General features: G+C 38.8%; 1 protein-coding gene across 4 annotated transcripts in view; it reads right to left on the reverse strand.

Moving 5' to 3' along the window:
* The window catches only part of LOC116710468 (calmodulin-binding transcription activator 1-like), a 79,354-nt gene that overhangs the window by 65,604 nt on the left and 871 nt on the right, over positions 1-12,879 (reverse strand). For all 4 annotated transcript variants that reach the window (XM_032549519.1, XM_032549521.1, XM_032549517.1 and 1 more), the window contains exons 2-3: positions 8,287-8,382; positions 1,945-2,048 (exon numbers count right to left, since the gene is read on the reverse strand). In XM_032549519.1, the coding sequence (XP_032405410.1) occupies positions 1,945-2,048; positions 8,287-8,382 (200 nt within the window). The remainder of the gene's footprint in view (positions 1-1,944; positions 2,049-8,286; positions 8,383-12,879) is intronic.

The raw sequence follows: 12,879 nt of genomic DNA on the forward strand, positions 1-12,879 counted from the left end.
AATCACAGGTCATTTTGTGTCTGACCAAGTGAAATTACTGGTTATATATCAGTATTTTTGACTTCCATCCCCTCCACATTTATGGGCCAAATGACATGTCAAAAAAGTAAATGTAGATGGGATTTAAAATTTTGCACAACTGTGTAGCTAAATCCTTTATTTTAAAAGAGACAAACTGTTATGGAGGAGAAAAGGGAGAATTTCAGCTTCTTCTATTTAATGGCGGTGTCGTATCCTGAGGGTGTTTGTGTTGTTTTGGTTTTTCTGTGTTTGCATTTTAACTTTCTTGTTTATCTGTGATCAGCCTTAGTTTCTGCTTGTTCTTTAGATCAGTCTTTTCTTTGTTGTCTATGTTAGATCTATTGTTCATTCCTTGTGTTTAGTTATTCTTTGTTAAGGTTAGATTTATGGTTTGCCAGCTCCTGTGCTAGTGCTCCTCCTCCTCTTGTCCTCCTCTGCCATTACTCTTTCTCTCTCCCTCAGCATGCCTGCCTGGTTCCCTCTCTCACCTGCACCCTGTTGCCAATCAGCCACCTGATCTTTGTCAGTAATCAAGCTCCTTTGTTTTTAGCGCCTTTGTTTCACTCACTCACTGCTGGATTCTTCCTGTATCTGAATGTACCTGGTCCCTGTTCTGTTCCCTGCACTCGCCCCCCGTGTTCTCCTTGTTTGTAAGTTCTTGTTTTATTATTTTTTCATTAAAATGTTCACCAACTACTCACTGCCTCTACCTGCTACCTCAATCTACAAGCATGACAGGAGGTATGTTTTACTTTACCACAGTAGACTGTCCTGATGACAGAGTTACTGCAACATTTCTCCTGACTTTTTCCTCCTCCCTGGACAAGTTATCATATACATTTTATAATCTCAAATTCAAACAGCATATTTTGCTATCACTGCTTATCTTAGCCAGATACTGTGCTATGCACTGATGCCCAAGATTAGCATTCCTTAAGAAAAGCAACATAGATATTAAAATTTCTACTACCTGAGACACAATGATCTAGCAACATATCACCCTGATAAGAGTTTTAGGAACACAGTGCATCTAAAGTAAGAACAGACCAGCATGTTTTATGATTCATGTATCAAAAACAAAAAAGTGAGCAGTCCCCACTCAAATGTTGCTTTTAAAGAACACGGTTTGAAAAAACTAGCAGTAGTTGGATCATGATATTCGCTAACCGTGATGCTGTCTGGGTAATGCCATTTTCTCTTGCAATTCTTGACCTTTTAACAGAAAATACAGTTTTAATTTTCAAATTAGCCGAATTAGGATAGAGAGAAGTGAACTATAGACTGTCAAAAAGGTTAAATGAATATATTGAAATGTGGTCAGTTTGTTATGTAATTATTGAGACAATGTATGAGATCACTGGAGCTATCCATTAATTTATTGGTAATGATGCCTCACCAAACAATAAACGAGTGAGAGGAGACTCTGAAAAGTCATAGATCTACCATGGCTTTCATTTCACTGATTTAAATAGTAACACCAAACCGAACAATCTGTCAGTCTGAACAGACCGACAGCGTTTTTAAAAATCTCACTTTTATTTTTTTTTCCAAACATCTAAAAACAGAGCACATGGGGATCAATAGGAGGTGCAAACCCAGCAGAAAATGTTAATTTAGCAAAATACTAGTATGAGCAGAGTCTGACTCTGACTGTATCAAAAGTTCAGAAGCTTTAAACCTTCAGCTGTTCGGATTAAAATTTTCAAATTCTATAATACAGGAATCTTTCTCTCCACTTTATTTCATCTCCCACTGTTCCAGTTTTAGGATCTCACACTGAAGAGCCGCCACTGCGTTTGTTTACCTCCTCTTGGCTTCTTAATGAGCCATCATTTAGAGATGAGTCACCCACAAATAAAAACGTAAGCTCATCTCATTGCCATGTCATGGATATTTTCCCATTCTATCGTGTCTCTTTCTCACCTCGTTGGTGTTCCAGCGATGGCGCTCCTTGGGCAGAGAGGAACATTTGGGTAGACACTCGAGAAGCTTCTTGGGAAGGTAGATCTTTAACTGGCCTGGCTCATCTGGGGTCAAAAGGGTTTGGAGGGGGGGAGAAGAAAAATTAGGTGAATTAAAGTTGGGGATTTGCAAGAGAAATAAATGTCAATCTGTGAGCTAACTGACTAAAATCACTATAAAAGTTTCATGTGTATTATTAATAACATCTTAATGTGACAATAAGAAGGAGGTTTACTGTTCCAAAAAAAATTTAAGACTCATAAAGCAACAATTTTAATTATTTTTTTTTACCCTTTCTAATTTATTAGAGAATTTTTGGCATAACAGCAATTGAAGATGTCAGGCTAAGAGTTTGAATCCCCCTGAAAGAGTGTTATTACTAATTGTCTGTGTGGATTCTGAGTCATCCAGGTCATGGTAATCCAACTTCTTGAGCCGGAGGCAGCTTTTCTGCTCTTGAAATCATGCTTCCTCAATAGACCAATGAGCTAAAGAGAAAAGAACTCCTGCATGAAAAGATCAAACATAACAAAGAACCAAAAGAGAAGCCCAGCTGCTTTCTATTCATCAATTATGGTTATTTTTAATGTATAAGCATTACTAACACTATCTTAATCATTATTATGACATCTCTCTGCATGCCGGGAGTTGGCGCACAAAAACAGTTCATTGTAATTCAAAGCTAAGTGTGCAGAGGGAAAGGCAGTGCTTTTACTTTTGGACATCAGGTGGAGGTGTGCCATGAATCTACTCTCAAACAGATTTTGGATTAAATCAGGCCCATTAGCATACATTATCTGTGCATTAGGGGTTAGTAAATATAACACCTAGCCAATCACATGGGCATTTCTTATCCACTTTAAAAGCAGTTCTCTCCCCATAGTGTTGCACAGACAGTTTGGTAATGGAGTGGAGAATCCCAAAATAGCTGCTCCTGCGAGGAAACTATTTCTGTGCAAGAGTTGGATAGTCACAGGCTTAGGGCAGGTGATGTGTAATTCTGAGTTCAAATTATGTCTCTGGACACACTCCCAGTCTTTGGGGGCAGTGAAGCACAATCTAGAATAATAGGGATTGGGAACAAAAATACAACTTGGTAAAATCAGTTTACATTCACTTGTCTGGCTTAATTTAACCCTGCATTATTGAAAGTATGATGTATTTGATCAAGAGATGCATAAATTGCTTGACCAATGACTAGAATCAACCAGACTTCAGCTAAACTGGTCTGATCTGTAGTTGAATAATCCTACATTCAAGAGTCTTTTTTTTTTTTTCCCCTGGCCAATGTACATATAGTCATCTGGAAAAAGTAGGACAGTCTACTAAAGCTTGTGTGCTATTTAACATATTTGGATATATGAGTATTTTATATAACAGATTTAAGAAAAGATGTTGCAAAAATTTTGTTAAATGTACTAGAAATGCTATTTCTGGTGAGAAATAAACTGGGACACCCACACAATTATTTCCTGTTAAAATGTCTAAAATGACATAAAGGTGCATCACATCTGCCAAACTTGATGAGAACATCATAACTCAGTAAGGGACGTCTGGTGATGCGTTATACTTTCCAAAGCAACAGCAAATGACTGATATGCTGTTGTCTTTGTAAATCAACCTTCCAGCACCTGCAAGAATAACAAGCAGATAACTTCTACTGCGCCAAATTAAGTAAATAAAGGGATAGGCGATTGTGTAAGTGGGTACATCTGCACAAACACAGACCCCCTAGTCTACATGTGTCACCTTGTTTGTGTTCCCAAAAAGTGTGTTGCTCAAAGGGAGCGGGACCTCAAAGGTTTTTGATGAGCGTTTGAGTAGAGGGCATCCATTTATGAGTCTCCTAGGATGATAGGGCTTACAATCTATCTGGAGGGAGATGACAGAGCAAAAGCTGGTGAAGGTGTGGAGAGTCAGGAGAGACAATGAGACACAGGGACACAGTTTGGCTATAACAAGAGAAGCTTGAAAAGACAAGTTGATCCTCAAATTGGGAAAACAACGATGAAAATGAAGTTTACAAATCAAAACCGGAGTTGTGTGTCGGCGCGCGTCTGTATGTCTCATGGTACGGGGAGGTATCTAAGTGTGCGTGTGTGTGTTTGTGTCGGTAAGAAAGAGTGTTCAGGCACGTATGCTCCCCCTAATCAATTATGCATTTATTAATAGAAGGCCTGAGAAGACAGAATTTCAAACAGCTGAACTGTGCAGCAGCTTAGTTAAACAGCTGAATGGTGCAGCTTAGTTAAAGCCTAATTTCTTTTTTAGCAGCACTCCAGCCTCTCTGCTATGAATGCCAATCAGCGTTTAGACCCCACCTCTCCTGGCTATAACCTCCCCCCCTCCCTTTACGCTGCTGTTCTGAAGAATTCTCATCACAGCCCTGCCTTTGAAATGTACCAGAACCACCACATCAAACAAGCCCGCTGCACATGGGGAGGCAAACACACGCACACAAAAGTGCATGCTCATACATACAAACAGACATACACATGCAGAAAAGACTGTCGATCAAAGGAAATACGTCACTGAATTTGTCCCAGAGTGGCGTTTTTGTTTTCTCTCTCTCACTCGCTCTCTTTTCCTCCCCAACTAGTGACCTTGCCTCTGTAATCCCTTCCAAAGCGCACTTTCATGAATGCTATCATCGTCCTAACCTGTCCTTAAAATTAGTTCTCCCCCGCTGATCAGGACCAGCCTACACACGCGACGTTGGCAGATTTCTTGAATGCTGATGAGGATTTTTGCACCCAGAAGAGTTGCGTCTTGTGTTTCTAACAACCCTGAATCAGAGAATGGGTCCCAGTTTGAAACAAAACTAGCACAAGAGCAATCTTCCGTTCTGCTATGTGAGATGACTCTCTATGGAACTGGTGTGACAAAAAAAAAGAAAAAATAAACAACAACCTCTGTTGTTCCCTGGCTCTTCACTGAAACTGAACCAGCCGGGGACACAAGAAAATAAAGCAGATCTGAATATTAAAGTGTGTTGTTTTTCATATTTCGATTTGTTTGCTGTAGGGGACAAATTTCTGCCTATATGCAGATGACTTTCTGAATTGCAAATCAGGTGGAAGGAGTCCAGAAAAGTGCGACAATGCCAGAATTCTGGAGTAAAAAGTGAAATTGCTGAACCAAATTAAACATTACACTGGTAACCTATCAAAAACCACAATTTAGACCGTAATCACACAGAAGAGGCGCCCGCATCTGATGAATATTTTACCTCATAAAACTGTCATCTCCATATTTAACACAGAAACAAGCCAATGCCCTTGTGAGATGGCTGTCAGTTAATTATAAAACTCTACTCAGCAAAGAGAGAGGAAAAAAAATTGCTCCAAATGCAACTCTTAACTCTCCCCCCACCGATATTAGGAGGCGTCGGGGGAAATTTTCACATTTTCCCCCCCTTTTTTTTTTTTCACGATGAAATTAATGTGACAGAAAGAAAGGCTCATTGCACAGCAGCTTGATGGAGGGATGGAAGGGGAGGCAGAAGATACGAGAGAGATGGGGCAGAGGGAAGATTGAGAGAGGGGTGGGGGGATGAGAAATGGAGGGAGAGCAAGCAGAGGAGGGAAGGGATAGAAAGATGGGCGTGCATGCTAATTTTATCATTCTGCTGATAAACTTTTCCTCCAGTAATCCTCCGGCTGGGACGTGAGAACAGATAGGAGACAAGCATAGGCTCAGGAAGCCTCAGCTTGTGCCTTTCGGTCAACCCAAAGAGAACCATCTATTCTTTTTTGCTTTATTCCACATTAAATAACGATTTTGTCTTACACTTGTTTCTTCCTCCCATCTTAACAAGGTCTAGTAAAGCCATCCGATTCTTTTGAAGGGAACATGACAGCATGGGAAGGTGCAATGGTTAGTTTCCTCTCTCTGTGTGTGCGAGTGCGTGTCTCCACATCTGGTCCACGGCTATTTGGTTCCCAGGACAAAATCTGACCTGGACCTTGTCTAAATACCATCAAGGACAGTATTCAGTTTATGTCCCCTTTAAATAACCAACTTTTAAAAGTTCAAGCATAAACTAAACTTAAAATAGCCGATTTGCAGGTTGGTCAGCCCTAACTGGTGACCACAGCAAACACAGAAATCCAGATTTTAGTAGCGTGCTTCCAGACTACGGTGATAACAGCAGTCTTTTGACCCATGTCTCAGTCATCGACGCGGCCGTCATCGGTTCAAGTCCCGACCCATTGACCTTTACCGGATGTCTTCTTCTCACAACTTTTTTTTCCTGTCAGTCTACTGTGAAATAAATGCCACAGAGCCAAAAAATCCTTAAAAAAAAACAAAAAAAAACTAACACTCTTTGGGTTGGAAGTTATTCCTGACTGAAGAACATGCAAAGTAAATGTTTATTGTTAGCACCAATTAAGTGTCTAAAAATAAACAAAGAAAAAGTCCCTTGATTAAAAAAGACATTTTATGGAGATTTGTCAACTGTTGGTCAGGCTGCTGCAACAGAAAGTAAAATGTTCAATGGGAGCTGCTCAATTCATAGCATATATAGTTTTCATCATTTCATTCCAACATTTAAGGAACAAAAAAATCACCATTTTCTGTCAATATTTCTTTCTCTTTTTTACCTTAAATGAAGATGTTTTGTAGAATTGGACAACAGGAGAACTGACCAGGACTTCAATAGATACCATGGTGGATGAATGTACAACAGAAATGTTGCTCTTTTATTCTTTTCCTTAACTCTGGTTGGAAATGTTGGCAACCAGAGTTAAGGCAAGGGTCTGCATTCATTAACAATTACCACCGTGAGTGATTTTAGTACTACTAAAAGCACTAACTGTGCTAATCTCACATAAAATATACCAGACCATCTTTGTTAAAATTGTTAAATTATCTTTTATACCCATGGCAGGAAGGGCAGAAAATTACTTTGAATGGTTTTAAAATTGGTAGCAGACAGTTCGGAGCTTTACAAAAGCTAGAAATGAAAAATTATTCACAAATCTAAAATTTAGCCCAGGTTATTGTTACTTCTGCACTTTAAGTGACTGTACTCTGTACAGATTATAAATATAAGCTGCACACTGACACAGTTGTTAGCATTGATGCCTTGCAGCAAGAAGGTCCTGGGTTCAAATTCCAGTCGGGGTCTTTGTGCATAGAGTTTGCATGTTTACCACAAACCTGCACATGTTTTCCACACACTCCAAAAACAAAACTATTAGGTCAATTGTCTCTAGGTGTGAGTGTGTGTGTGCATGGTTGTCTGTCCAGTGTGTCTGTGTTGATTTGTGATGGACTGGTGACCTGTCCAATGACCACTGGAGATAAACACCATAACAGATGAAATTGTATTTCTTTCTGTAAGCCAGCTATCAGGAAGCATGCAGAAAGAAGTAGGGGAGGGGCTATGCTCCTTCCAGCCAAACAAAATTCTGCATCTAATCAAAAGTTCTTTACATTTTGAGACTATAACTTTTTTAAACCTCAGTAAGCCTTCAGACCCCACATGCTCGTCTTTAGCACCACAACCATGGCCATATCTGGTTTTCTAACATGCACCTACTGCACTACATGCTCAAACCAGATGTGACGTCAATCCCAGGTCCAAGACCTGCCGGCCGGCTCTGTGTTCCTTTATGCCACGCTCCTGTGTTTGCTCCTCCTTCCATCTCTTTATTTGCCTCCAATTTGTCCCCCCTAACAGACTTACATCTGCCCTGTGTCCTCTGAAATCGATAACCAATCAAAGCAATTATTGCCCTTATAGTCCCACTAACACAACAAGGCAACCGCACGCCACGTGGCCACTGCACCCCCTGCACACACATGCACAGCCCTGGAGTACACACTCCATCTCACTTCTGGTTTAACAAGGACCATTGAGGATTATAGATACATAATGCCAAGTGTACAGATTAAATATGACAATAAACTACTGATAGCCAGAGTCGGCCCTGTCTGCTGCATCGATGAGCGTGTGCGCACATGCACTAATACTATAACAGCATGCATGAACAAACACGATTTGTGACAGAGCTGAATTAGAATGAAGTATCAGCAGAGAGACACAGAGATAGTGCGTGTGTCTGTGGGTGTTGGTGTGTGATCTGTTACAGGGCAGATGAGAAGGAGTCCTCGGTTTCCCTCCCCACCCTTCATACCCCAACCCTCCCCCCTCTTCGCATCATTCTGCCAGAAGGCTTTTATACTTGCTCCCACAGTCACCCTGTGCTGCAGACAAACGCCTGTGTGGCACTTAAACACCCTCGCGCGCAGACGTGCGTGCAGAAACTGTGTGAAGAGCATTTGTGTGTCTCTTACTGTTGGCGTCTGATTCGTCACTCTTAGGAGGGGTGTGTCCTGTGTAACCAACAGCAATCCTGACCATTCGCTCTGGGTTTCTTATCTTCTTCAGTCCTACAGAAAGAAAATGAAAAGCGAAAGAGAGAAAGAGAGAGAAAAAAAGCAGAATACATTTTAAAAACAATCAAGATTTCAGTTTCTTTGGCGGTCACTCATATCACTTCGTTCTAACGCCTCTAAACTTCATGAGCCGTGTGCATGGGAGGATCCACTAACTTGGATCTATTGTGTCCCCAGATCGATTGGCCACAGTAGATGTACTGCCTCCATGACTAACTTGTACCCAGGTTTAGTTTCTCCTCTCTCACATCATTTCTCTGTTTCCCTGACCACTGTTGCTATGATACAAAGTAGTCCAACCAGTGCAGAGGGAGATGGTCTTCCTGGCTATATGGTGGATGCCGTTTTCATGCCCACTCCGGTGTTTGGCGCCACACGCAAAAACACACACACACACACACATCTGCCAGGGAATGGAAAAACTGAATGGCTGTCTCCCGGCTCCATGGCGAAGACTCATTTGGCTTTTAGTCAGCATGACTGAGACTTGTAAATCATTGCATCTATTCCCCACATCACAGGCCAAAAATGCCTCATACTGCAAATGTTTGAGTCTGCCTGTGTATGTATATGGGTAGCGTCTGGGCACCAGAGTTTTCGCTGAACTGCCCATGGGCTTTCTGTCTCATCTACGTTTCTAGTCTTTACACGCAACGGGACTCTCAACTCACGGCCTTCCCTTCGCCTCTGGCAGCACACTGCATGCTCGCTTGCATGCATGCACATATGTGCATCTTCTTTGAAGTCTAGAAATCCACAAATAAAACATTAGAAATATACCGTACTCTTTGTTCATGTTAACTTAAAAGAAATATTTAAAAAATCCCCCCAGAAAATTTCTCTTTGTGTTGCTTCCTAGTGGGGAGAGCGTCGAAACGTCTCTCTATCTCAAACAGAAGTTCCATAAGTTAAAAAAGGGTCAAGTAACAAATTAGGTTGAAGTGATATGTAACAAGTTTCAGATGAGCTGGGCCACCTTTGGTGTCCATTTTGATGCCGTGTTTAATGTCTTTATTTAGTTTCCACAAACCTTCAGTTAAGATAAGGATAATATTCTGAAACACAACACAAAAAAAGCTGTGTCTGTGTGATATAACAGCACTTTGCTTCCAGACTGCAGGGTTTTTTTTGTGGCTACTAGACTTTCTAATATTAACTCTAGAAAGAGTTACTAACAGGAGTTTATTTTCTGTGGAACAAGCTCTCCTATATTCATGCATAATTTATAATTACTGTTGCCATTAACTTTGAGTTTTCTGGCCTCTTCCCACAGATGGTACACCTTGTCCGGTGCATTTGTGTGTTTTTGTGTCTTTCTTAAATAAATCTAATAAAAAAAATACTGCTGTGACTAATCTTATCTACTCTCTTTATTGTTGTAAAGGTATCAGCATGAACACAGCACTTCTCTGTTTAGCTATTTTTGTTTTCTAGAGAAAGCCACTAACAAAGCTACTGATGTCATTAACTGTATGTAATTTTTTGTTCCAGTAGAAAGTACTCCTTTCTCGGTACTGTTGTTTTTTACAATGTCTCCAATCTCTCCTTTTAAAACTTAGCCTGATTCCGCTGGAGGTTTATTCCTATTAAACTGTGTTGTTACTTTCCACTGTAGCCCCATGCTTATTTAAGAGGAGAGATTGCTGCAACATCAATGACCAGACGAAACTTGCTTGGTTTTCTGAAATCGATAACTTTAAACTTTGCATATTATCATCAGCTGAATTTGTCTGTGTTGTATTCCAGTCAAACTGGATTGTACTTGAATTTAAATAAGTAATAATATGAAGAATCTAAAGAATTAATAAAGTTCTGAAGAAGAGGTCCAACCTGGTATTAGCAATTTGTACCTAACTAAGTAGGTAATAAGAACATATTTCATTATAACTATATGTAAGTTGGATCTGAAATGGATTACAATAACAACCCAAGACTTTACTAAAGACATAAAAAAAATACAAAATAAAGGTTTTATTGATGATGTAAGAATCTGCCAGAGGCATAAATAGATGTATATTTGGTTGCATAGGGTCGTAGGCTAACCTGAAGATCCCAAGTAAAGTAGAAATAAGAGAAGAACTGTTGAAAGGCATACAAGATATAAACATTCAAAATCATGGGTGTAATAGTTATGTTATCCAAGTTCTAATTAAATGTTGCTGATTAAATAATTGCTGCTTTTAGTTTTCAAGCGAGGGACACATTTCATGCAGTAATTACTCCTGTAGCCTGTAGCTGAAGCTGCTTCTCTGGATGCTATGGCCTTACAACATTAGGAAGTCAGAGAAATAACTTTTCACAGTTTTCACAGTCTCTTTATTGTATTTTAGCAGTTGTATAGAGAAATTTTAAAATATCAGTAAAATAATGTTGTATTGCTACAACTGTGTGTGGAATATCTCAAATGGGTTCTGAGCAGCTCACTCTGAAAGATAACCACCTAGTCTCATTCAGTCCAGTTTCTTAAATCCAAATCCAATTTATTTATAGAGCACATTTAAAAACCATGAGTTTTCCCAAAGTGTTGTATAAAACAAGACAAATCAAGGAATAAAAGCCAAGACATAAAACAAAAGGGCAAAACAAAGACACACATGATTAAGAAATCCCAAAGTGAAAAAATAAGAAAGAATATTAATTATTCTTAGTATGTAAATAATGTGAAGTACCCATTCACTAAATCGTATCCCCACTGCAAACCTTTCTCCTGTTATTTTCTACCTCTAGACAGACTAAATCGTTCAATCAGCTTAGCCATGTATTTAAACTTTGTATCTTTCTTTCCCATGTACCGGTAGTTTGTTATTTTTAGGAATTTAGATTATGAATGGACATCATCTAAACCATCATAAAAACATTCAAATCTCACAAATATTTTAATTTATCTGTATATTTTTTTAATAAAAAACTTTTAATTACACTCTATTTTCATAGTTCTTTTGGTTTGGTTCGCTGCCTGAGCCAGTTAATTCTCAAGAAATATGACAAATTTTAACTACAGATCAACCAACCAACCAACATAACTCTTCAGTAGCCTCTTGCTTGTAGCTATTATTTATTAGTCCTATAAAAATATTTTTCTTACACTGTATTATAAAAAGATAACAGAAAATTATTTTAGCGTACTGGTTGTCAATGTTTTTCCCTGGTGGGTAAGAATTCTTGCATGTTTGATACAAATTGTGACACAGTAGACGCCAATGATTTGGACCAAAGCATTTATGGTGCAACACAAAACTGCATAAGTATATTATACAAATATATTGTCAAGGGAAATATATGTAGTCATACGCTTAATTTAAGGAGTTCATTATAGGCTTCTTAGTTTACTATAAAACAATCAGTGTTAAATGAAGAATGTGAAAACAAACATGAACCACATAAGTTGTACTGCTCAGTGGGAGGACTTTACTCGGGTACTGGGATTCGTCAGTAATCAATGACTTTAACAATATTAATCAATTTATTCCAACATTTTTAGTGCACCTACAATTCATGATTTGATTCATTTTCATTTTCTTGAAACTTTTGCAAAGTATTTTTCTCCAAATTGTTGTGTGCATGGACGATTCCCTCACTGCAGTCTGCAGTAGTTTACATGTGCTTCTACGTGCAAATCGGCCCAGTTCGACTCCAGTCATTGGCTGGTTGTGTCTGCTCTAATCATTCAAAACAAACATGGTGGACAGAGCGTCTAATTGCTCCCTAATGAGTTTAAATATTCATGTTTTTCATATTCCAAGGCAGTCTAAAGTTTGGTACTATACTTATAGACTAACTTAGTTAGTCAATGATAAATGGGAGTTTTGGAGTTTTGTTGTGAACCACAGAACCACAAGCACCATTCATGAAAAGCTGAAGACCAACCCAGAGGCTGCTGATGAATGCACTGTCAGACAATTGCTCATCAGCTAAATTTTCTAATTAACATTTGTCTGTGCCTGCAGATGTTAATGTGTAGAATTTTGCAGAGGCCCAAATTGATTCTTCTTCATCCAGTTTAATCCTGTTTATATGCATAGATAATGTAAATATTAAAGTTAATTAAATTTGACACTTAATAAATGCTAGACGTGTTAAAGTAAAATACCATATTATTACAAAATAGGTCTTAGATGAGACCTATTTTTATTAATTGCCTATTCAATTTCATTATATTTGAGGTTCTGAACACTCTGGCTTTTGTTTATTTGTGAATTTAAAAAAATAATCACGGTTTCCTTTTATTTTTTAGTTTTGTCGTGCTGAAGCTGGCACTGTACACACATGATTCTAGATTTAACCCTCTTATTTCCATCACAATATGTGGCATGTGTCTAGCTAAATATACAATATACAAAGTAAGACTGAATAACTATCTGACACTGGCAGTTGTTCTATTAAATAATTTTCATCAAACACTTTTTTTGTCGACCGTCATAAAAGTCCAGATAAATTCACATGAACTTTATATAACTCTTGTGTTAAGCGTACCACACTATGCTTACAATA

Source organism: Xiphophorus hellerii, chromosome 20 (assembly GCF_003331165.1).
Source record: "Xiphophorus hellerii strain 12219 chromosome 20, Xiphophorus_hellerii-4.1, whole genome shotgun sequence".
NCBI classification, from domain to species: Eukaryota; Metazoa; Chordata; class Actinopteri; order Cyprinodontiformes; family Poeciliidae; genus Xiphophorus; species Xiphophorus hellerii.